Below are 25,085 nucleotides of genomic sequence, written 5' to 3'. Positions count from 1 at the left end.
ATTTCTCAACTTTTGCTTTTACAGAAGAATGCCCACCTTCCCCCAAAAGATAAAAAAAAATTATAGGAAGCTCTATAGTAGAAGCAGGGGACACAGCAAGCATGTGGAAGAACGAGCTCAAACCAACAAAGACGTTTCTGGACTGCATGAAGAACACGAGCGTATAGCAGCGTCGTGCTGCGAGGATCCTTCTCTCCCGAAGCTGGTCGGGAGATAAATGGTGCTAATCCTGAGGAAAACCTGCTACAAGGCTGCAGGAGACCTGAGGTCTGGGTGGAAGTTCACCTCTCAGGAAAAAAAGATTCCCCTTTACATCCCGTAAAATTTCATCCACACTTAAACCCCATCGATCCGCGCCGGGACTTGGAAAAACCCGACGCTTCGGTTGCGGAGACGTACCGTTGCCAAATTGTCACAAAGTGCGGCTCAGCAGTCTTCAACGCACAGGGGCTGGATACAAAAGCACACCACACTTTTCAGATTTTTTGCTGGTGAAAACCCATTCCTTTCTCCAGTCCCAACTACGACTGAGAGTCTCATCAAATCGCAACAAAACCCCCACTGAAGTCTGTGGTAAGATGTGAAAGTTGAAGGGCTAATGAATTCTTTTTCCAGACAGCATCTATTTATTTTTTTCTCAGTGTTTTCACTCCCAACATCAGATAACATTAAAGTTAAGAGTTTCCAACAGCTGCAGGCAGATGTTCATATCTGCTTCCAGATTTCGGGCTGTAAAGGATTGCGTCTCGCTTTCGTGTTTGGATCGATATTAGAACAAATTGATTCTCTATACGTTTTGCAGACGGTACCGATTCAGCGCGGCTTTAACAAGATGCTCAACGTGGGCGATAGATTTTTATATATATATATATTGGAGGAGGTTCAGCCGAGGAGAATGAAGAAAGAAGGACCAGAGGAGAGAAAATACCTGAAGTGCATTCTGGAACTTAAAAGAAAAGAAGAAGAAAAAAACAACAACATAAAATCTAGATGTGGAAGTTACCTGACACCGGGCTTTCAGGGACCCACTTGGAGCCGGGATGCAGAGCGTGAAACGCAGCGCGCACCTCCTGGCAGTTTGGTGCCTGTCCGCCGGGAAGCGGGAACAGCTGGAGGAGGAGGGCGCACAGGAGGAGCGCTCCGTGGACCGATGCGGCCACCATGGCAGGGAGGCCGGCGGAACCGGAGCGAAACCGGACGTAACGGGGGGAGAGAGGGGGAACAACAAAAACTAGCTGATGTGAACTTCAGCTCGTTAAAAAGTTACAGACGGAACAACCCGGGTTGGCGGTGATGAAGAGAAGCTGCAGCTCCCGCTGACTCTGCTGGGATCAGCATCCTTATGTTTCCCTCCTCACTCAGCCTCCTTTGGGGGGTTTTTTTGGCGCTGAAAGCTGCTCCACTGAAGCTCCTTCTCCAAACCACACCGAGGACAGCAGCTTAACCCGCGTCCCTCTTACCTCCAAAAAGAAAATCACAGCTGTGCGCGCAAACGGACCAGCCCACGGTATGTGTGCGCGCTCCCGCAACGCGCGCGCCGCGACCCGAAGCGGCTTCCCTCTGGTGTAATAGTAGCTGGTGATGATGTGGGCTGATACACCGACCGGCCGCGCGTGGGTGGGTGCATGAGTGGGCACGCGAGGAAGGGATTGCTGCTGCCGTCTACTCGGATGAATGGCAGCGAAGGTAAAAGAGAAGCTGAACTTTTACGGTTTACCCATCAGTCAGCTCGGCGAGCTGAGTGAAGCTGACACCCCACCCACCTCAAAAAATTCAGCAAATAGTCTGAGTGGTTAGTGCTCCGTTAGTGCAGGTTTGTGCCGTTAAAATTTTCGTTTGTGCAGCTTTCGTTTTCGAGATATTAAAAATTATATTTTAGGTCATCCAGAGTTCACCATCCCCCCATGTTGCTCCAAAACAAACCAAACTAGGCTACTTCGTTAGTGCTCCGTTTGTGCAGGTTTGTGCAGTTAAAATTTTCGTTTGTGCAGCTTTCGTTTTCGAGATATTAAAAGTTATAATTTTGGCCGATGACGTCACCATCCCCCCATGTTGCGCCAAAACGAACCAAACTAGGCTACTTCGTTAGTGCTTCGTTAGTGCAGGTTTGTGCAGTTAAAACGGACGTTTGTGCAGCTTTGGTTTCTGAAATATTAAAAGTTATAATTTTGGCCGATGACGTCACCATCCCCCCATGTTGCGCCAAAACGAACCAAACTAGGCTACTTCGTTAGTGCTTCGTTAGTGCAGGTTTGTGCAGTTAAAACGGACGTTTGTGCAGCTTTGGTTTCTGAAATATTAAAGATTATTTTTTAGGTCATCCGAGTTCACCATCCCCCCATGTTGCTCCGAAACACACCAAACTAGGCTACTTCGTTAGTGCTTCGTTTGTGCAGGTTTGTGCCGTTAAAATTTTCGTTTGTGCAGCTTTCGTTTTCGAGATATTAAAAATTATATTTTAGGTCATCCAGAGTTCACCATCCCCCCATGTTGCTCCAAAACAAACCAAACTAGGCTACTTCGTTAGTGCTCCGTTTGTGCAGGTTTGTGCCGTTAAAATTTTCGTTTGTGCAGCTTTCGTTTTCGAGATATTAAAAGTTATAATTTTGGCCGATGACGTCACCATCCCCCCATGTTGCGCCAAAACGAACCAAACTAGGCTACTTCGTTAGTGCTTCGTTAGTGCAGGTTTGTGCCGTTAAAACGGACGTTTGTGCAGCTTTGGTTTCTGAAATATTAAAGATTATTTTTTAGGTCATCCGAGTTCACCATCCCCCCATGTTGCTCCAAAACAAACCAAACTGGGCTACTTCGTTAGTGCTCCGTTTGTGCAGGTTTGTGCCGTTAAAATTTTCGTTTGTGCAGCTTTCGTTTCTGAAATATTAAAAGTTATAATTTTGGCCGATGACGTCACCATCCCCCCATGTTGCGCCAAAACAAAACAAACTGGGCTACTTCGTTAGTGCTCCGTTAGTGCAGGTTTGTGCAGTTAAAACGGACGTTTGTGCAGCTTTGGTTTCTGAAATATTAAAAGTTATAATTTTGGCCGATGACGTCACCATCCCCCCATGTTGCGCCAAAACAAACCAAACTAGGCTACTTCGTTAGTGCTCCGTTAGTGCAGGTTTGTGCCGTTAAAACGGACGTTTGTGCAGCTTTGGTTTCTGAAATATTAAAGATTATTTTTTAGGTCATCCGAGTTCACCATCCCCCCATGTTGCGCCAAAACAAAACAAACTGGGCTACTGCTCATCATGAGATATTACATAATTTTCTTTCATACGCCAACTGACTTCACCTAAATTGATGACTGTGGCCTGCTCTGGACATAACCACAAAGCAAGCAGTTATTAATTTCGTATGTTATTGTGTAAGTTAAATTCTGCAGATTTTCAGCTGTTGTACAATGTGTACCTTCTTTTGTTTTGAACTTCAATAAAGATTTCGAACAAGAAGAAATTTGTCTCATTTCAAGAAATGTTTTTAGATAGTAATGTTTTCTCACCAATATAACTTTCTCCACAATAAATGAATCCTGTCAAGACAGGACATGCGGCCGTGACCGTAACGTAATGTGTGTATTTGTACGACTGTTCAACTGTGCTTTGGTTTCGGAGGTGGTTTCAACAATTATATTCACATTGTTGACTTACTTTCTGCTGATTATGCAGCAAAAGGGTAAAAAACGACAACAACAAAAAATCCATAGCTAACATGCTAGTTTCTTGAGCAAATAAAGTTTTTGCAGAGTTAAACCGGAAGTGCATGGCAGGGTCATTGGTTCAACAAAGTTCATCCAAGTAATGTACTTAATATTTAGTAAATATATTTTAAATGCAACGAGTTTCATTTCATCCAATTGCTGACATTAAATGTATATGCGTGATCTTCAAGGATTTTTAAAAGCACGTAAAATGTTTTGCCAACTTTGACAAAGTTCTCACACAACGTCAACTGTGATTGGCTCCACCCACACTGTAGCGAGTGTTGTTTTTGCGGAAGAGCAAGTGTAATTTCAGCCTCTCGTTGAAATTATTCTAGCAGTTTGAAAGAAATCGTTTTGAAAGAGTCATCTTTGGAATTTTTCCAACCCTGATTTTGATTTTTGAACAAGGTAAGTAAATTAATGTTCAGGTTTCATATAAAATGTTGACTCGATGCAAAGCAGAGAGGATGTATGCATGGATAGCTTACGGCACAAACCTGCACTAACGGAGCACTAACGAAGTAGCCCAGTTTGTTTTGTTTTGGCGCAACATGGGGGGATGGTGACGTCATCGGCCAAAATTATAACTTTTAATATCTCGAAAACGAAAGCTGCACAAACGAAAATTTTAACGGCACAAACCTGCACAAACGAAGCACTAACGAAGTAGCCTAGTTTGGTGTGTTTCGGAGCAACATGGGGGGATGGTGAACTCGGATGACCTAAAAAATAATCTTTAATATTTCAGAAACCAAAGCTGCACAAACGTCCGTTTTAACTGCACAAACCTGCACTAACGAAGCACTAACGAAGTAGCCTAGTTTGGTTCGTTTTGGCGCAACATGGGGGGATGGTGACGTCATCGGCCAAAATTATAACTTTTAATATCTCGAAAACGAAAGCTGCACAAACGAAAATTTTAACTGCACAAACCTGCACAAACGGAGCACTAACGAAGTAGCCTAGTTTGGTTTGTTTTGGAGCAACATGGGGGGATGGTGAACTCTGGATGACCTAAAATATAATTTTTAATATCTCGAAAACGAAAGCTGCACAAACGAAAATTTTAACGGCACAAACCTGCACAAACGAAGCACTAACGAAGTAGCCTAGTTTGGTGTGTTTCGGAGCAACATGGGGGGATGGTGACGTCATCGGCCAAAATTATAACTTTTAATATTTCAGAAACCAAAGCTGCACAAACGTCCGTTTTAACGGCACAAACCTGCACTAACGAAGCACTAACGAAGTAGCCTAGTTTGGTTCGTTTTGGCGCAACATGGGGGGATGGTGACGTCATCGGCCAAAATTATAACTTTTAATATCTCGAAAACGAAAGCTGCACAAACGAAAATTTTAACGGCACAAACCTGCACAAACGGAGCACTAACGAAGTAGCCCAGTTTGGTTTGTTTTGGAGCAACATGGGGGGATGGTGAACTCTGGATGACCTAAAATATAATTTTTAATATCTCGAAAACGAAAGCTGCACAAACGAAAATTTTAACGGCACAAACCTGCACTAACGGAGCACTAACCACTCAGACTATTTGCTGAATTTTTTGAGGTGGGTGGGGTGTCAGCTTCACTCAGCTAGTGCGGCGGGCTTGGAGCGTCGCGTCACATACAGCCGCGTTCAAAATGTTTAAAAGGGAGTGAAGTGCAAAGTTCTTGGAATGCCAAAGCAACAATCTTCTGTTACAAATCAAAATCAGAAGGAAAAATTATGTTTTTATAGCACAATCACGTAATATGTTACATTCAATTATATATATATATATAAGGTATGTATTTAAAATATGAAAGGAAATTTGACTGTGTAATTTAATGCCTTGAAATTGGGCCTCTGTCTCTTTAAAAGCTCCTGCTCTTTCTGAAACTCCGCCTTCAGGAAGTCATGGCAGCATGGCTCCTCTATTAACCCTTTCACGACGTTTTTACCAGCGTTGCTCTGAGAAGTGGCTCCTATAATGAGCGCAGCTGATGCCCAGTTCCACCAGGTGTTTGCTAATTGCTGCTGGCTAGTCTGAAGGAGCCGAGTCACAAGAGAAGGTTGCTTTGTGAGGCGGAAGCTCGGAAGCGGCAGCTTTGAGGAGGAGCTGCGTCTCGAAGGCGGAGCTAGGCCCACCCAGGTGTTTGCTGTGTGCCATAACATCTGGGTTGTCATGGGAGATTAATTAATTCCTCAAACATGCATGAAATAATGAGGTGAAAATATAAGATTACATAAAGCTAAAAAAAAAAAAAGAAGTCACTTTTACATCATACCGCCCCTTTAAATGCGTTTCCTCTAAAATGACAGGAAGTGAGGACACGGGGATGCCAGGCCGTTCAGAGTATAAACATGAGATTTTTCACCTTCCTGTGAAGCATTAACCAAATATAACAGCTGTTTCTGTGAACTGCTACACATCTGTGCTGAAGTCAATCAACCGGCAGGTGTTCCAGCCCAGGATAAATTAACTACACTCCAGAAATCCTCTTCATTTCTTTGTTTTGCCTCAGTTTGGAGTCATTGTGCCACCGAGTCATTCACTTAAAAAGCTTCTTTCTGTTTTTTTTTAACTCCAGCATAACACAACATATTCAAGAGTTTTTTTCTTCAGCCATGTTCACACGTTCAGTAGATTGGCATTCTGATGAGGCTCATTTGTTTGCACCATTCAAATGTCACACATGGTAGAAAACTGAAAATCTTTTTTCTTGGTCATCTTTTTAGGGTATCAGATGTCAAATCGGCTAATTTTCTGCATGGCCAGGCCAGTAAAAATTTAAGGCAGGTACAGCTAAACTTCATTTTATAAAATCTTATTTATTGGGTTTTATATTTATCTCTTAATTGAAAAAGATGAGTCAGTAAGGCCTACTCTGACCTCATCATGATGATGATGTAAAGCACTTTGAAATGCCATGCTGCTGAAATGTGCTATACAAATAAAATTTGATTGATTGATCATGATTCCTTTGGGTGGCCAACATTTTTCAGGAGGGGGCCAAGGCCCCTCGGCCCCTCCCTTGGGGTCACCACTGTCTCAAACACAAAAAACGTAAAACATTGCAGGATTAGCTGCTATGTGGTTTTATTGTAACAGAATAATCTGGAACCAACAAATTAAAAGTTAAATCAACCAGCCTCATTTTTATCATTCTTATAATGGAATGATAATGTATTATAACCTTATAAAGTTCTAAGTATGATGCTTCAAAATTATGTTTGTATATTAGCGTTAACGTCACATTGCAAAGAATTTTTTTTTTTTTAGATAAACTGCTGCAATACATATATTACTGTAGATCCAGAACAACAAATGAACTATTCTGCTGTTGTAGTCCTTTACCATTACAGTTGAAATGGCGCCATCTAGTGTTAGGTCTGCCACACAGCATCTCATCTCCTGTGGAAAAAATAAAAAATAAATAAATCACATCAGTTCAAATTCCCGCTTTCCACTCAGAGTGCTGCAACTTAATACATCTGCTTCGCCACATCTAATGGCTTCCCCCATGTCAGGCGCTAGAACTGTGATGTCCTCCATCAGCAGCTTGTTCAGACATGTTCAAATACCGCCGACGACGACGACAACAACATGAGAGGGGCTCCTCTCTGGTGCCTGCAGTGACAGACATTTCTCGTCTTTTCAAATGCTCTTCAAAGCCCGGAACAGGCGGAGAACAAGAGCAGCACCTCTGTGCGCCTGAGCCGCGGAGAGCTTTGCATGGATTTGCACAGCAAACACGGAGAGAAGCTGAGAGCAAACCGACAAAACTCGCCGTGAACTCAGCTCACTTCCGGCCTTTCACGGCAGCGCGGAGAGGAGAGCGGGTGAGCGGGCGGGCGGGGAGGCGACCGGCAGTGCTTTAAGTGCTCAGACTGCAGTAGTGCTGGGTTTACTACCTGCACTGAGAGCACTTTTCAACTGCAGAGTCGACAGCTTAAACAATCCGATCCAGGAATGTCTGTGCAAACAAAAAAACAACATACTGCTGGAAATATGACGGCAGCTAATAATACTGCTTAAAAAAAAATATGTTTATAGATGAAGATATGAAAAGTGGAACATCAGTTTGTGTTCAGCTCCGTTTCTCTTTACTATTAATGTAGGAATAAACTATTTTGGAACTGCTGTGTTTTACGTTAAATAAGAAACGCAATTGAAGTCGTACGAAAAAAAAAACATGCCGCGCCGTCATCACCCTCCTCCCACTTCCTGTCGTCTTCTTAGGCTGTTCTGCCAGTAGTAACATCCGGCGGTTAATCGCATGAAGTGTTTCTGTTGCAGTTTCGCAAGATACGTAAATGTTACCACAGCTGAAAAACAACTTCATCTCAGCCCAAGACCTTCTTTAGTGGAAAACTTTTTTTTTTTTCAAAAATTGGTGCTTTTCCGTTTAGCAAATTTATTTTTCATAATTCCAATTAGCGCAACTATATGATCAATGGAAATCCAGCTATTGATGCTGGTCAGAGATGATAAAAAATACTTTCAACTCACTGACTTGGAGAGGCTGAATACAAATGCATGCCACACTTTCCAGATTTTACTTTGTAAGACATTCCCAGTACCAGTCTTCCTTCCACTTAATGTATCCCTACTTCATGAGCAAATCACATAAAAACCAAAACACAATACACTGAAGTTGGACAATGGCTCCTGACAAAACATGGAGAAGGCCTATTAATATTTTCAGAAGGGACTGCAACAGAAAAAAGAAACACAAATCATCATCAGAGAAGCAAGACATTGGAGACCTGCAGCAGATTTCACTGCAAGAAGTTCCTGGAAACAAACAAGCCCTCCAGCCAGAAGGAGCAACTAGGGCAGTAGATTCTGAAATAACTCACTAACTACACTAGATGCACCTTAACTAGAGGGCTGTGACACAGGAAGAGAGAGGCTGAAAACCAAACCAGGAACACCTGAAACACAACAAAGGCAAATGTCAATAGCAAATGATTAGAAATATGCAATTTGATGCTGTACACAAAGTCCGAGCAACACCGAGGCATCCGTCAGGCATGAAATCATGTGTAATGTAAAATCGCACTTCTACAACTAGCCTGGAGAGTATTAAGCCAGGAGGAGCTTAATACTCAGAATGCAAAGTGGTGCCCTTTGTTTGGGCATCAGTTCTCTGATACGCAGCTTTTGATTTTGGACTCAAGTAAAAGGTTCTGTTTCACCGCTTTTAAATCAACTTCGACTTAAGCTCTAAAATACCTAAAACAGGCCAAGTCTGGACTGGAACATTTGTACGGCGAGGACAGAATGTTTGCAACCAACGTTGGTTCTAAACAAGTCCAATTCCACTCGGATTAAAAATCCTCCAAAACGCGGCTTGTGATGCCCGACGCCTTTACTCCAGGTGTTCGCGCACAAAAACCAGGGATTTCGGCGTCATTGTATTCGGCAGGCGGACCTAAAACAAACAAAAAAAAACACCTAAAACATTTCAGTGATGATAAACTGAATTTGTGATTAGTGTTGATCCACACGATTCTCTTTCATACCATAATAATCTACAAGAGGCTTCTCATTACATTCATATTAAACAACAGTTTGTCCAGAATGACATAAATCTGTCCTCCACGGCTCTATTTCGGGACCACTTCTGTTTCTTATTACTGTTAATTATTACTGTTGCGTTACTCATTACTTTTAAGTAATAAATAACTAATCGACATAAGTAATGGATTACTTATTACTTGGGTTTATAAGTAACCCATTAAGGCTCAAGGTTGTGATAAAGAGTTAAAGGTGTAGAAGTGCTGCATTTCGTTTAAAAGTATTCAAACGCCTTGAATTTTTTCCCCATATTTTGCCACATTATTTAACAGACCAACACAAAAAAATGCATACTTCTGAGGTGAAAGTGAAATTAGAATTTTTTTAAATGTTTCACAAATTGAAATCTGAAAAGTGTGGCATACATTTGTATCGAGTCAGCACTACAGAACGACCTTTTGACCGCATCACAGCCTTCTCGTCGACTCGTTTGCCGTGTTCCTTCATGATGCCGTTTGATCGATAATGTCCTCTGAGGCCTTGCTACAACACTTTGATGTGCACCAGGGGTCGGCAACCTTTACATTTCAAAGAGCCATTCCTACCCTCCGTCCAGCTAAAAGAAACTTGTTTGGAGCTGCAAATGTTAAACGACCTTTGGAAAACAAAAAGGAAAGAAAGATAGCTTTTGATAAATATGTAGAATAGGAAATGACATTTGTAAAGAACCACAATTTAATTTCTAACTTTATATATTTACATAAAGGCGGAGAAAATTGTAAAAAGAGAATGAATACCCTTTCTTCAATCCGATGTCGATATCTGGAAAACGTCAACGTCGAGCTAGCAAAAAAGGAAGAAAATAAAAAAGAGAAATGGTTGGAAAAATATCACTTGTACTTTCAGCATGTTTCTGTAATGTCTCTAATTATTGCATGCAAAAATAAACTTAACTGCTACAATGTGCAATTGTGATTACATCTATATTTAATGACATTCGTTGGTTCTTTATCATGTTTTCAAAGCGATTAAGAGCCACTGTGATGGGTCCAAAGACCCAGTGGCTCCACAGGTTGGAGACCCCTGATTAATACAAACACCATATTACACATACAGTCTGTTTAGTAATGATGAGACTGGAAGTGACTAGTAGAACCATCATCTTCACCTGCTCTCTCTCCACAATTATGCACCAATTTAACGTGAAATCATAAAAACAATTTGAAGTTTGCTGTTGTAACGTAAGACGTGGGATGGCTGTAACATACTTTTTCAAGCTACACTCACTTCAGCCGTTTTTCACAAGGTGGGGAGATTACTAATAACTTGGGAAAAGTGGAGAAAATGCTTCAACCTGTTGACAGTAAAGTTCATTGTTGCTTTCCCCCCCCCCCCCCCCCCCCCCCCCCCCCCAGGTTGTTCGGCCTGTTGGACCCAGCGGAGTCTCCTTGTGCGAGGCTCCAAGGGGAAATTTCCACAAACTTCTCCAGTTATCCGCATCACGAAGGCCACGAACCAGGGCGGAGTCTAAAATCAATGAGCTTCATTCAAAAAGAAAACGATATCAACTCAAAATACTTTAATTTGACTCTGGATAGCGGGGCCTGCGTTGTTATCGTCTCAACTGAGCTCCGTTTTTCCGACAATTGGCGTCGTTTAAGGTTTTTTTAGCCCAGCTCAATAAAGCTCAGTTTTAAAAGTGGCGCCCGCACGAGGCCTCTACGAAGCTACAACGAGCATGCGCACTGCCAGCCTCAATTAAAAAAAATAAAATAAAAAATGGAGGCTAATTTATACAAGCTCTGCCAGCTCCTTAAACCGCGTGAACGTAAATATTAAACCGCTTTCTCGGAGTTCCGGTGCGAAACTTCAAAACTCAGACAATATTGCACAAATAAAAGAGAGAAATGCGCTTAACTAATCAGTCAAACATAGCACGAAAACATTTAGTCACGTTTTTTAGTCTTAAAAACTCGACAAAGTGGGTTGTAAGCGCATTAAAGCAACCAGACTGATTGGGAGACAGCCTACCTCGGTCCTGCCCGGTTTGAATGGAGCCATGTTGTTAACCATCAGTCTTCCTCCGTACCTTGCAGACCCCTCTCCCTTTGCCAGAAACAAGAAGTTTCGTCATGCATAAAACTGCGAGAGCATCTTTCTTTAGTTGTTCCTCTCTTTGTGGGGGGTGGGGACAGGAGTGCTCTGTCGGGATGTCCCCCCAAAATCCTTCCCACGCCAAGGTAGTCGGTTTAAACGTGGCTTCAGACGCCAGAAGAGGTCCTCTCTGTGAAATCCAGTTTTACACCGCAGATGCGAAAACGGGATTTCTATGATCCAATTTCCTCCGCCGTCTAATGCCGAGCTGGTCAAGGAAGCCCATGAGGCTTGTGACCTGTAACCCCTGTTGAAACCCTGCCCCCACGTCCCACACCCACCCGGCCCCACTCAAGAGCTCGGTAGTGTCACAGAGCAGAGCCAGGAGAGCTGATAGATGTAGATCCTCTTGGCAAAGCGTGGTGACACTCCCCTTCTCTATGGGAAAGCGCTGCAGCTTTGCAGGCCTTCTTCTCCTATTCAACTTTAACCTACTTTCCCATGCTGCTGCTATTTTCCTGATTAGACTGCGATTGGTGAACTTTAAGGGCTATAGATGCCTTTCGTCTCACTGTGCCCTGATTTGATGGAGCCTGAAGGCAGAAAGATTTCTTATGGTCTCATCCTGGGGAGAAGAAAAAAACAAATTGGGTTGCAGTTTTGCAAAAATAGTACCAAGTAGTCTTTTTCAAATTCAAGCCTCTCTGAGGAAAGAAACTGGATGCACATCAAGCATCAAGAATAGGTTACAGTCCAGGGTCCGTATAGGGTTCTCATGTCCAAAATTGAGTACTTTACCAGACTAATCATTCCGATTGTAGCCCATTTTTCAAAAGTAAATATAAAAGATCTCTGCCCTAAATATGCACCCTGCAGTAGCCAGTCTAGATGGATGGAAGACAACTAATAGATGGAAGACAACTAATAGAGACAGAATAACATTTTGGGGGGCGGGGGGGAATTGTTTCTGGGAAACCCTTTAATCGAGTCCTTTCCAGAATGTGTAGGAATCCTCAAACGTTGGGTTACGTTTCGGGCTTAACCTAAAGACACTTTAGAGAGAGAGGGGATGATCATCAGAAACACCCAGACGGCTCCCTCTCTGGATCTCTGCGCAGATGATTGCAGTTAAGCTTCCTTCCATGATGCCTTTGAAGTCATATTCTGCAGGAAAAACCTGAGACTCTTTGAAGCATGTGCATGAGTTCTGGTGATAAGCCTGTCCTACTACAGTACGGGGAGGGGAAAAGGAAAACGTTGTTGGCGGACAATGCGGACGCTGGTTCTAATGTCAAACACGGTGGGAGCACAGTTCCTTGGAGCCGTCCTAGCCAGCCCAGACATGTGGAAGCTTGAAAAAACAAAGAAGAAAAAATCATGGGAACATTTTGAGTTCAATTGGTTCTGACTAAAACATTTTTATTCATTAAGAAAATCAGTTTCTTCCAAATATAGGAAGACGGGTGATTGTCAAAAAGGACTTTAATATCTAAAACTGGAGCTTTAGCTATGAATAATTGTACAGAAAAGTTAAGGAAATGTTCCGGGTTTGTTAAACCTGGATATCTTGTTCTGGATTATTTTGCGTCCTTGATCCCCTCTTGGAGTGATTTTGATGAAAAGGCTCTTCACTGTTCCATGTTTTCTCTATCTGTGGCTAACGGCTTTAGTTCCCTGGAGTCCCGAAGCTTTGTGACGCTCTCTACATAGAAAGAATCATTTCTAGATTCGCCAGTTTCCAAACTAGCCTGGCTGTGACACTTTGAACTCCAGATTTAAGCAGATACATTTTCTAAAAGTCACTTTTTCAGTAGTGAAGCCCACTGTAAAGATGTTAAACTGCAAGAAAACCAAGACGAAGGGCAGCAAAGAAATCATTGTGAAGTTTATTGGGTTATGATGTCAGTACTTTACTTAATCTGAAAAAAAGATGCAGCATTAATCAAAAACTTAATTATAGCTTTTGAGGTACAAAGCTAGTTTCTTCAGCAGCCATGCCTTTTTAATCATATTTATGGTCTCTTTTTGGTACATGGTCAAAAAAATGACTGAACATCCTTCTCAAGTACTGATTCTAGGTTTTTGTCCTGTCGGTTGTGAACATAAGCATAGAAAAAATCCACGCAACACAACACAAGTCGCCAAAACACTTTATTTTCATAAATGCGTTCACACTTCAATTATCCTTTGTTATGTACACTTAATTTGCTCCCATGGTAAATAAAATATCCAGTGTGGAAAAAGTAAGGGGTGAAAAAGAGAAGGTAGCAAAATAATGAAAAACTAATAAGCACGAGATAAAGAAAACTTAAAAAAAATAATCAAGGAATATATACTATTGATCTTTAATTATTAAATTTGATGTATACATGGTATTGCTAGAGATGTACAGGACTGTGCAAAAGTCTTGAGCCATGTGTTTGAATTTGCTTTCAAAGACTCACATGCTGTAAGTTTAAAGTGGGTCCAAGGATTGGCTCTCCAGGCTTTCGAAGGTTCTTACAACTTTTCAGTCATTTTCCAGTCTTTCATTTTCGTCTGACCATTTTTAGAAAAAGATTCGTCACTTTTCTTAACCCAATAATCACCTCTGTACTCTTCCAACATTAAAAAAAAATGCATTAAGTTCAGGCCAATCTGTCAGATAATTTATTCAATTTTCAGGTCCTTGTTTTTCAACATCAATCGAAGTGGGACACTCTTGACACAGAACAGGAACTCAACACTTTATATTCCTGAAGAAATAACAAGGGGGCTTACCAGTAAGAGCTCAGTTAGTCATGGCATAGACTACCTTTAACCACATTAGAATAACACAAACTCTGATTTTGCCTCATCTGTTGCAGTTCCATTCCTGTTTTTGCATGCTTCAGTTCATCAGCAAAATAAAAAGAGAAGAGACTTTTACGCAGTCCTGTGTTATCTCCCTATAAGAGGTAGGGTTCCAGAAACTTGAAACGCTGCCCAGCTGTTGCCTACAGCTCCCCCTGGTGGGAACAGCTCTGAACAACACACCCTTTTTTTTTTTCTTCTTCAAAGTGCATGTCATGCCTGGACTTAAATCTCAAAAAAACCCCAAAAGGATTTCATATTTACATAATCGGCAAATAAAACAAAAATGTGTTTAAAATATAAGTTAAATCGAAGTCTTATTTACTTTTGTTAGACGCCAGTTTTAGTACTCCTAAACACAGCAACATGTTTAAACTCCTGGGGATGTAAATTTAACCTCACTACACATTTTGACTTTCCCACCCCATATGTATGTTAACAGAATTGTGCTTCACGTTGGGGAGTTACAAATGATTCTTTTAAAGAGATTTCTGCATTACTTTCAGAAAATTACAAAATGACATCTCCCGTCATTGTGACTTTGGCTTATAAGCATGATCAGAGGTCTGGAGTCTTACACAACCTTTACTATCAGTTACATGTCTTTAAATAAGGCACCATCACATCCATCACACGGTGGCACAGTGCAATTCATTATGAATTAACATGAGCTACACCAACCAGAGAAATGTCAAAAACTTTCTTTTCCACTGAGAAATTGAAGCGGCACAAAAGTGCTTGCGTACATGTACTGTCTTTTCAAAATGTTCTAGTAAGGTGGTAGATAACCATTTTCAAATGATGATTTCTTGACTTTTGGGTTTTTAATGGCAAGGAGAAAAGGTTTAGGATGAATCACTCTAGCAGGATATTTAATGCATATTAGCGGTAAAACCAGCACTGGTCCCCAACGCCGCCCAAAGGCTCATGCAGGCTACGTTCTTCAAACTGTCCTTCTAATTTTACTATGTCGTGACATCTGACCTTCCCCAGTATTATTATAACATCAAACATATTAAAAGTCTATTTAAATTATTCACCATAAGCAGAGATGCACTAAGACAGTAATTAGTGGCCCGAATAAGACAATTTTACGCTGCACCAGTTTTTAAAGTTTGTGATCAGTGAACACATCACGTATGAGTTCGCTGGATATTGTTACCGAATCAAGAGGATTTAAAACACGCCATCAGTAGAAGGAAGAAAAGCTTTAAGGCGGTTCCAGAAAGAAAGGTTTTTTTTTTTAGAGACGCATGTCAGCTGTGACGCCAGGGAGTTGTTTAAACGAGGGAATAACAGGAAGGCTCTGTTTAATCTAACTCTGTTAGTCATGGAACATTCTGAAAGTGAAATGCAAGTCTTTGGAAATATTAGAGTTAAGGTAAAGTTTTACTGACCGTAGGAATACACACAGAGACTGCTGTTAGCAATGCTAGCTGTGGTAATCCAAAGAGTTTCAAACGTTACCTGTAATCATTTTGTCTTTGGTTTGAAATGGCATTAAAATCTTGTTCAACTGCAGAGCTGTGCAACACCAACATCTCACTCCCTCACATAGTGTGACATCACCTCTGGTTCTAAAATAAATAGTTAATGAGTGATCACAGAAAGGCTGCTTAAGGCAATAAATAAATCAATGGCTTAACAACACACCAGATAACAGCAAATATGCATTTTGTTATTAAGTTGGACACTGATGTTATTCATTTTGAAATAATATTCCAGAAAAGAAATGGCGTCATGAAATAGGTGATTGGAAACTGGCCACCAGACTCTAATCGATGCACCTCTAAACATATTTAGATCAACAAAACCTAAAAACCAAACTGTTTGTCCGGTTGGGGCTGCATCCATAAGTGCAGCCATTACCATGCAAACCGCTGTTATTAGTTATTAAGCTTTATTAATGTAGTACTATGAGTATTCTGCATGTGGAAATGACATGGAGTGCTTTCTGCGAGATCAATTGTCTGGCTGAGAACCCTGCAGCGTTATTTGATTCTTTGTTTCTATTTCAGTCATGTAAGCGTTGCCAGACGCAACCTCAGAATAACAATATTAATAATAATAGTTAAAAAAAAAAAAAAAATCCGCAACAGATTTGATCGATTCCTCGTCGCTTTTGACTTGTGCTCCCCTGCATAGACAAATACAGCACTGCTGGATTCACGCCCGACTGCTGCCAGACGCGCAAAAGCAAGCAAAGACCCTGGCTGCCGACCCTGCCAACAAAGAGAGACACATGCCACTCTGCCACGGCCGCATTTCAAAGAGATCATTCAACTCCCACACAGACAGACAAAGAAAATGTACAATAATGCAAATAATAAAGCAAACTGGATCGCTTAGAGGAAGCAGTTACATTAGAAAAATAATATATTTTACCTCTCAGCATTTCAATCTTTATAATATAGACAAGTTAAGGAAATTCGCTTTATGAGAACATCTCTAGAGCCTGTGGAAATGTTGGGAAGTCTTAAGCAACACTCTACGTGAAGGAGTAACAGTTTTGAGATCCAACATTGCACAAGCAGAGCAAAGGCATTCCACTGTCACTAAATAAAAAGCACTGTGGTTTAAATAACAGTTCTCGGCCCACCCAGGTGACGTACAGAGTCACCTCCGTATTCACGCTAAACCAGAAAAATGAGAAATCGAATCATCTTTTCCTATGTTTTTCTATTTGAAATTATATTCTTAAAAGGTTTGGGGGTTTTTTCCACTTTCGACTCACTCAGCCCCTCCAGCGGCTCCAGACACCACCTCCACAACACTACCGCCGGAGGAGAACGCGTCGTTCCTCTCCGGCTCTAAGACTCCTCGGATGCGGTCGGTCTCTTCAGGTCTCGGATCTGCTTGATCAGGTAGTTCTTCTCGTCGCAGAACTGCTCGTCTTCGGACCGGTCCGTCTGGAAGTGGCTCAGGAAGTCCACCAGCTTGGCCTGGTTCTTCAGCAGGATGTCTAGTACTGGCTGCGTCTTGTTTGGGTTTGCAACAAAAACCTTAAGAAATAAAAAAAAAAAAAAAAATTAAAAAGAACACATTTTTCATATGTGGAAAACACATGCTTCTATGTGAACCAAAGGGGTCATATTTATTTGCATAAAGAAAGGGGAATGATTTTCTCCCAGTGGGACAATAGGGTGGTATGAGAATCTTCACCTGACAATAATGTTAATCAAGTACAATACAGCATTTCTACACAATAATTTGACAATAAGACAGCACAATATATTGAATTGCTCTTTCAAAGTTTGTAATATCACAATCGCAAAGATGGTGTGTTCTGCGCATTGCCTGATGGTAAAAATGGAGAAGTGTCAAGAAAATGCTGGTTAATCGCAATTAAGGCTGAAACAATTCCTCGAATGACTCGAGTACCTCGATTATTAAAATTCCTGGAGGAAAATTTATCTGCCTCGAAGCTTCGTTAAATTATGGTTTATTATGTAGCGCATGGTGTTCCGCCCGGATCATTATTTGTGGTGAGCACAAATAATCTCACCTCTGCCTATGAGTTGTTGTGAAGTGCTTGCAGCATGGTGTCGAATTGTGCTGCGTTTTGTGAAGGTTTGGGGGAGAAACAAGGATTGTTGAATTTTGCAAAGCGATTGTTGGACTATGACAGCATTTGTGGCGTCGGAATCACGTCGTCACGGTTTTAGAGCGAAAGGTAGGAATGGCAGGGAGGGAGGGGAAGAGAGAGAGAGATCCGATTCCTCAGATAATCGTAAAAATATTCTATAGAGTACTCGATTACAAAAATATTCTTTCACAACACCCCTAAGCGCAATCAATATTTTCCACTTAAAGCTGCAGTTTGCAACTTTTATAAAAGATATGTTTCTTTTACACATTTATTTAAAATGTCACCATGGTGTGACGGTTTGTTATGAGACAGATGATCTGTGAACAGATCGATCTCCTCCACCACGTCCCTGAGCTACTATGGTCATCTGAGGAAATGCACCACGACCAATCAAAAACAACCAATCGGAGCCAGGAGGCGGGTCTAAGTGCTGTCAATCATCCTCATGTTCTTGTTGTGCTAAGAGGCTAAGGTGCTAAATTTTTTCATACATTATCCATCTCGTACCATGCTGTTACGACATAGTGACAGTTTCAACAATTATGTAAAAACATGATTTTTTTATTAAAGTTACACACTGAAGCTTCATGTACCATAATTAAATATTTTCCGGATATTAACCTCTTCTTGATACAAAAAAATGCAATGTATATTTTATTTAAAGCACAGACAAAAATTCTGAGAAGAAAAGCGAGAATGTTAAAAGTTTTGAGGCCGTTTCTATGGTAATAATTTTGTAATTTCAGCCAAAAATGCAATGTCATTCTTCTCTCAACCGCCTGAATCCCAGAACGCAATGAAGATGTCTGAGTGCAACTCAGACTTTTGCCTGATAGAAAACTCCCAGGAGAAGAAAATATATATATATATACACACCACACATATAAGATTAAATAGTCCTGTCACGACAAAATTGAAGACCTAGAATTAATGTATTTAAGACCAACTTACATTGTTTTTTAAAAGAACTTAAGACATTTCTAGGTATTTAAGACTTTCTAAAGAGGCGGGCACCCTGATTCAGATGCCAGAGAAATCCCCTGAGTTTTCTCTTGCTGTATGAAGCATGGACTCATTCTTGCCCTTTTACTTTAAAATATAAACATTTAGATCGTGCATGTAGATCTTTTTTGTGTCAATACAATGACACTGTGGTATTTTCAACCTCATCATACCGTGAGAATCTCGGGACGAATTTGACATGCACACCTTAAAGACGTGGAATGCTTCAAACTGGATGTTGCGGCTGTTGTCTCGCAGGAGGTTCATCATCAGCTTCAAGTTCTCTGCTCGACTGATGTAATTTGTCATGACAGTGAAGTTGTGTCTATCCAGCAGGAGTTCCCCGAGGAGCTGGACAAGCAGTAAATAAATGCAGTAAAGCAAAAATGTACGCTCAAATCAAAGTGTAATTCAAACAGAAAATGTATGTGAACCTTTAAAGACTGCCGCTTGGTGACGTAGTTATCAGAATGCAGCAGTTTTTCGTACTCCGTGAACACCTGGTGGAGATTTTAAAAGCTGGTTAAGCACAGAATAGGCAACGTTTGAATAACGGAAAAGTTCAGACTAGAAAAGCAAAAACACTCACCCTGTCATAGTTGTTCTCCAGAAAATCCGCACACATCATCTTGTGTCTTGTGAGAAGATCCTAACAAGGACAAAAAAAATAAAATAAAGGAGGACCAATTAGCCAGAAATGATCGGGCGTAGTCTGGCAGTTAAAAATAGAAACGGCGTACCTTGAAAGAGGCGAAGGCGTCCGAGGCGATGTCGAAGGTGGAGACCTCCACGTAAAGGAAGAAGCAGTAGAAATCCTCGGAGAAGAGCACCGACCGGGCCAGCGGCTCGTGACGCAGACACTCTCTCAACATCATGCCGCAGTTCAGAGCCACTTCTGGGCTCTCGTATCTGCACAGGTTAACACATGTCAGCGTAGCCGCGAGCGCAGTCACACACAAAAACTCAAAGCCCGAGCAATTAGACGAGACCGCACAGCAAATGAAACAAACGACAAGCGCTCAGGCCCTCGAAACGCTTTTGATCCGACAACAAAATTGTATCTGCGGCTCTTCTTTCACAGCGAGGTTGCTCATTTTGGAGCCTACCGGGTAGCTGGCCAAAAAAAAACACAGCCGACCGCGCAGACAGGACAGTACATGAGTGGCGAAATGATTTACCGCATCGGCATTAAATGTCAACGTTTCAAGTCTGCCCTCCCAACAATTACGCTAAAAGGTCTTCTTTGTCGACATGACATTTTAAGAGTTTAGGTTCAATCAAAAACGTGCAAAAAGTAATAACAATCCATCACACAGCTGCCTGGGATGGTATTTGATCTGCTGAAAGTTGCCTGAGACAGCCCCAGTTCAGAGCAGCTAAAACTGAATTTTGTTCTTTACAGCATGGTGGGACGGTTTTTTTTTGGGGGGTTTTTTTCAAGAGCTGTGAAACCAGCGCTCTTCTATCTCTCCATCTGCATATGAAACCACATAGGTGAGCGCAGCGAGTTTCTGCTTGTTCTTCAGGGAGCTGTCGAAACTCATACGGTGCGCGGAAGTGCAACCTACCGCCATGTGTAAGGAGATCAGACAAAAAAAAAATAAATAAAGAAATCCAAACACATGAAAGGAAACAGGTTTGTTTCTTGCTTGATTATTTCATTCTTTATTTTGTTCAACCTTAATGCATGGATGTTTAAACACAAACCATCACATAAGAGCATTCAGGACTCACCCTTTCAGAAGCATGAAGAGGATTTCTGGGTGCGTGGAGATGTATTCGACGGTGGGTGTGCGGCTGCCAATCTGACGTCTCACAATATTGCTGAACAAATGGACCACATCCTTCTTGCCCTGCAATAAAATGACTCAGCTCAACATGCGGCGTTCGGATACGAACAGGAGTGTAGACTCTGATCGTTTCAGGTCTCTGCAAAGCTAACTTTAAAGAGGAAATAAGCCCCCCCAACACTCCCCTACCTCGAAATCAATCTTCTGCAGGTTTGCGATGAGTGCGATGAGAAGGTTGGTGTTGTATAATTCTTGCGCCAGCTGGGCCACAGCTTCAGTTTGAGGCTCCTTGTCCCCTGTCCCACTCAGCACCTCCTTCAGGGAAGCAAGGTTTTTGGACACTTCTTCTGCAACCTTGAAACAAGAAGAAGGATAATTGGGCCGTGCAATGCAAATTAACAATGAAAAAAAAAAGAGTTTAAAACAAGCTAAATCAAAACAACAGCGACGAGAACGTCTCAAACCTTTTCACACTTTTTGCTGTCTGCAGCATCCAACTTCTCCATGTGTGCAACATTCTCCTTCAAACTCCTGACTATTTCAGCTGGATTCTTCTGGGACTTTCCGAAAGGAAAAGGCATGACTGAAGACAGGTAACAGGTAATCCAATCCTAAAAAAAAAAAATTAAAATAAAATTAAAAAATCATTGCAGAAATAAAACGTTTTAATTAGAGATGAACGATATAACAGCGATGACATGAGTAAAACCGGGGTAATATTAATAACCGATGTTCGTCCTGTTGTCGTTTCTGTATGCGTTTCGGGAGGTGGATGAGGTCGGCCATATTTGTTTGGCCATGTGACGCTGATGCAGCGCAGGACTGTGTTGTGTTTGACTGAAGCAGAGAAGCGACCTCAGTGAGGTTCCTGACGTCGCTTTATTATTGTTTTTTTTTCAAAGTTGAAACAGCACGGAAGTACACATGGAATATTGATAACTACAAATGTTCACATCGCTTAAATATGATACACGGTTTCTGCAGGTTTCTCCAAGACAAATTTAAGGCCTTTTTAAGACCATTATGAATGGAATTTAAGAGCTATACCGCCAAGGAAATGTACGAACTCAGTCAAGCCAACTGGGGATAAATTCGCACTTACCCATGGCAGATACAAAAAGCTAGCTAGGATGTTAGCAGTGAGTCACAGAACGCAATGAGGATGTCTGAGTGTGACTGAAACTTTTGCCTGACAGAAAAGTCCAGCAGGAAGAAAAAAAAAAATTCTAATAGTCCTGTCAAGAGAATATTTAAGACCTGTGATTAATGTATTTAAGATTAACAAATTTTTTTATATATGAATTTAAGACAATTTAAGGCCTCAACTGTTTTCGGATTCATTAATTTAAGACTTTTTAAGGATTCACAAACATCATGTGACATACACCACACTTGTAAATGTGTGCCCATGTTTCTACATCTTTGTTCTTGTAGAATATGGCTGTAGTCTCTCAGCTCCAGCGCAACTAAAGCTACGAGCTCAATACCTCATGACCTCTGGAGGCTCTCATACTTTAGTTACATGCAAACACACGAAAACCTGAAATAATCAAGCTACAATGTAAAATAGGGAGACACAAATTTCCTACGTGATCAAATCAATTCAAAAGAAGCAAAAACAAATGACAGTTTGACAGATTAGTACCTGGAATGGTTTAGAGAGAAGCATTACAAATTTTAGAACTGCCACAATGAGGCAAACATAAAAGCTGAGATACAAAACAACTAAAAATAAACGAGTTGGTATCTCAGGTAGGTAATCGATAGTTTGCCAATTATTGCTGTAAATCATGAAGATAAGAAGGAAAATGCCAGAATCTAACACGTAACTGTATTTGAATGCATGCTTCATTTTTGAAGACTTTGTGTTGGATATTTCCATTTGTTGTGATTACTTGTTTGAGCCCGTTTAAACTGATGAAATATGACAGATTATAGCTACTGTTTTTTAACAAAAGTAACTCTACTAGTAGAAATTTAATGCAGTTACAGGAGACTACAAAAGATGACAGGATTTTTTTTTTTTTTACGTTATCAGAGCAGGAACAAAAGGATTCCCGGGCTGGAAGGAGCTTAAGAATTGTTAGAACACTTTGTCCCTTGGAAGAAAGATCAATTTCAAAGCCAGTGGCACTAATTTGTAGTGGCCACCCCTACAAATTATTGATATGCATTAAATAAACATATTTAATGCATATCAAAATTATTAATTCAAGACAGGAGAGAAGGAGCTTGAACTAGTTGAAAAGGTTAATATATTTGTGCATTTCTATTTATTTAAACTTGTGTACATGTTTGAATAATATCAACCTCTATAGACTACAACAACATGATAAAAATGTAATTCTGCTATATCTTTTGGGTTTATTGAGTCGCCCTAATGTTATTAATTGCTGCCCTTTTGAAAACGTTCAAAAAGGACCTTTGTGCATAGCCAGAAATGGCAAAAATTACAACCACTTAAAATAGCAAAGCAGTAAAATTACCCACATCAAACAACTACAACAGGTCACATGGTCAAAAAGGAAATCCTAAATAACTAACAGGTGCAAAAAAAAGAAATAAAAAGAAGTAACATGGCGCTAAAATGTAATTGAATAAAGAGAGAGAGAGAGAGAGAGAGAGAGAGAGAGAGAGAGAGAGAGAGAGAGAGAGAGAGAGAGAGAGAGAGAGAGAGAGAGAGAGAGAGAGAGAGAGAGAGAGAGAGAGAGAGAGAGAGAGAGAGAGAGAGAGAGAGAGAGAGAGAAAGAGAGAGAGAAGGGGGGCTTGTGGGCACCTTGTTGCCCCTGGAGCCAGTTGTTTCATAATCCGTCCGTGGCTAAAGTTAGCTCTGAAAAATATCACAACACTGGTAAACTTGTATAACTTTAAACTTTTTAAAGGTAGTTTGCTACTTTTGTCCCAACTATTACACACATTAATGTTTTGTGTGCAATGATATGCCAGGCGAGTGGAAAAACGCCAACTTTCAACAGCAACGTCAAGGAGGATGTTACGGCTAAAATGACGTTAAAATGTCAACGTTACATTCGGTCCATCAGGAAAGTACAGCTTAGCTTCTGACCTAGTTAGCAGCGCCGAAGACCGGCCGAACTAACGACAAAAACACCTTTACAAGTTACAAAGAAACCTCACAGAAAAACAATAAATATAAATTCCAGGCTATCAAAACTCACCAAATGAGGTGTCGCCCTGAAACCGAAAGACACTCGACTGCTAGAGGTTAGTTAGCGAGATAGCAAGTTGCCTCCACTTTCTTTACTGTGTGTCGCTGCTCTAAACTGTAGGGAACGTTATCTGATAGTCCCGTAGCTGAGTGACACTCGCTAACTGACGGTCATAGCGCTGATTTTGTCATCTAAAGCTGCCTTCTGAACTTGGAAGGGGCCGAGTTGAACGTGGAGAGCTGCGGGGCTAGCCTGTCTGACAACTTCATTTCCCTGTTCTTTTTCTAGCGAAACAGCCGTCCTCTCTCATCCCGGGGACACTGGGCGGGTGTGTTGCGCTCCGCTTGTTCTGTAGAAAGTGACGATCGCCAGTGTCAGCCAATCAGCGTGTCCGCGGCACAACTCCACGAGACGCCCTCTTTACTGCGGGGTGCGCCTGTTTTACGGCTCACGCTTTTTTTTTGTCGTAGAGGGAAGCGCAAAGTCATCAACGGAAGCCCTTCTGGCGGGCTGCCCTGCGAAGAAAATTAAGCGCATCTGATTTGTGTTAAAAAAAAAATACAAATAAAAAATAAAACCCGGCAAGACCTGGGGCTATTTCATACCATTAAACTAACGGTTTAAAATAAAGATAAAGAAACTATTAAAGAAACTGGAAAATGTTGGAGTCAAAAAGTAAACATATTAATTTGTTTAAGGTACTTAGCACAGATAATTATTAAAAATCAAGCAAGCAAAAAATATATGCAATTAAAATAATCTATTTCTTAAACATTAGGCAAGTCTGGAGATAAACTTGAAAAATAAAATCAAAAAAATTAAATGAGTCCAGTAACAAGTAAATACATAAATAATTTTAATTAATTGACACTAACCGATTAATTACAACTATTTACTGATTTATTACACATGGCAGACAAACAATTTAAAGTATTTATTTATTTGCTGCATGTTGTTACATGATACCTTCATTTATAGACTGTACAAGAAACTCCATGATATATATATTTTTTTTTAAACAAACAAAAAAATATTTCATTCAACCAGACTCAAAGCTTTTTACACACACAAAAATTATTTAAAACAAAACCATCAGAAGTTATCTTTTTAATACGGTAGCTGAAAATATTGGTTCTTATTCTTGGGCTCTTTGGCGACATCTCATCACATCAACATCTCACATGCTGCGCAATTTTGCAAACAGTCTCGGAGCTGCAAGTCTTGGAGCTGCATGAATTATTGTTACAATTTATTATTTAGCAGAGAGCTTGACTGACTAAATAAAGCTCCTGCGTCCTAATCCAGTCATGAATTGCAAAAAACGTATACACTTTAATCTGCACGTAATTGCAAATAATACCTACAGTATACGCAAAAGTAGATTCTGCTAAATTCTCTTAA

General features: G+C 40.9%; 2 protein-coding genes across 2 annotated transcripts in view; both read right to left on the bottom strand.

Annotated features, from left to right (window-relative positions):
- gpc3 (glypican 3) overlaps positions 1 to 1,776 on the bottom strand; it is a 159,241-nt gene extending 157,465 nt beyond the window's left edge. Inside the window, exon 1 of the mRNA XM_023328158.1 lies at positions 1,004 to 1,776. Within this exon, the coding sequence (XP_023183926.1) occupies positions 1,004 to 1,163 (160 nt within the window). The 5' untranslated portion in view covers positions 1,164 to 1,776. The remainder of the gene's footprint in view (positions 1 to 1,003) is intronic.
- Positions 1,777 to 13,441: 11,665 nt separating this feature from the next.
- On the bottom strand, positions 13,442 to 24,029 carry LOC102225385 (calcium-binding protein 39-like). Its single transcript, XM_005810921.3, has 9 exons — positions 23,694 to 24,029; positions 20,982 to 21,128; positions 20,707 to 20,871; positions 20,462 to 20,580; positions 19,468 to 19,636; positions 19,317 to 19,376; positions 19,162 to 19,227; positions 18,935 to 19,078; positions 13,442 to 17,138 (listed from the first exon to the last, which is right to left on the bottom strand). Exons 2-9 carry the CDS (start codon positions 21,096 to 21,098, stop codon positions 16,947 to 16,949), a joined length of 1,032 nt encoding a protein of 343 aa, XP_005810978.1. The 5' UTR covers positions 21,099 to 21,128; positions 23,694 to 24,029; the 3' UTR covers positions 13,442 to 16,946.
- Positions 24,030 to 25,085: the final 1,056 nt, after the last annotated feature.

The sequence above is a fragment of the Xiphophorus maculatus genome, chromosome 23, assembly GCF_002775205.1.
Source record: "Xiphophorus maculatus strain JP 163 A chromosome 23, X_maculatus-5.0-male, whole genome shotgun sequence".
Lineage (NCBI taxonomy): Eukaryota > Metazoa > Chordata > Actinopteri > Cyprinodontiformes > Poeciliidae > Xiphophorus > Xiphophorus maculatus.
The sequence above is the reverse complement of the archived record's forward strand: the minus strand, read 5'-3'. Positions and strand labels throughout refer to the sequence as shown.

Bases quoted from the DNA above. Each gene is read 5' to 3' on its own strand.
- LOC102225385 (XM_005810921.3), bottom strand. From the start codon at position 21,098: ATGCCTTTTCCTTTCGGAAAGTCCCAGAAGAATCCAGCTGAAATAGTC. The intron at 20,581-20,706 runs GTAGGGGAGTGT...ATTTTATTGCAG, and splicing joins TGCAGAAGATTGATTTCGAG to GGCAAGAAGGATGTGGTCCA. The intron at 17,139-18,934 runs GTGTGCATGTCA...TTATTTCTTAAG, and splicing joins AAGCATTCCACGTCTTTAAG to GTTTTTGTTGCAAACCCAAA.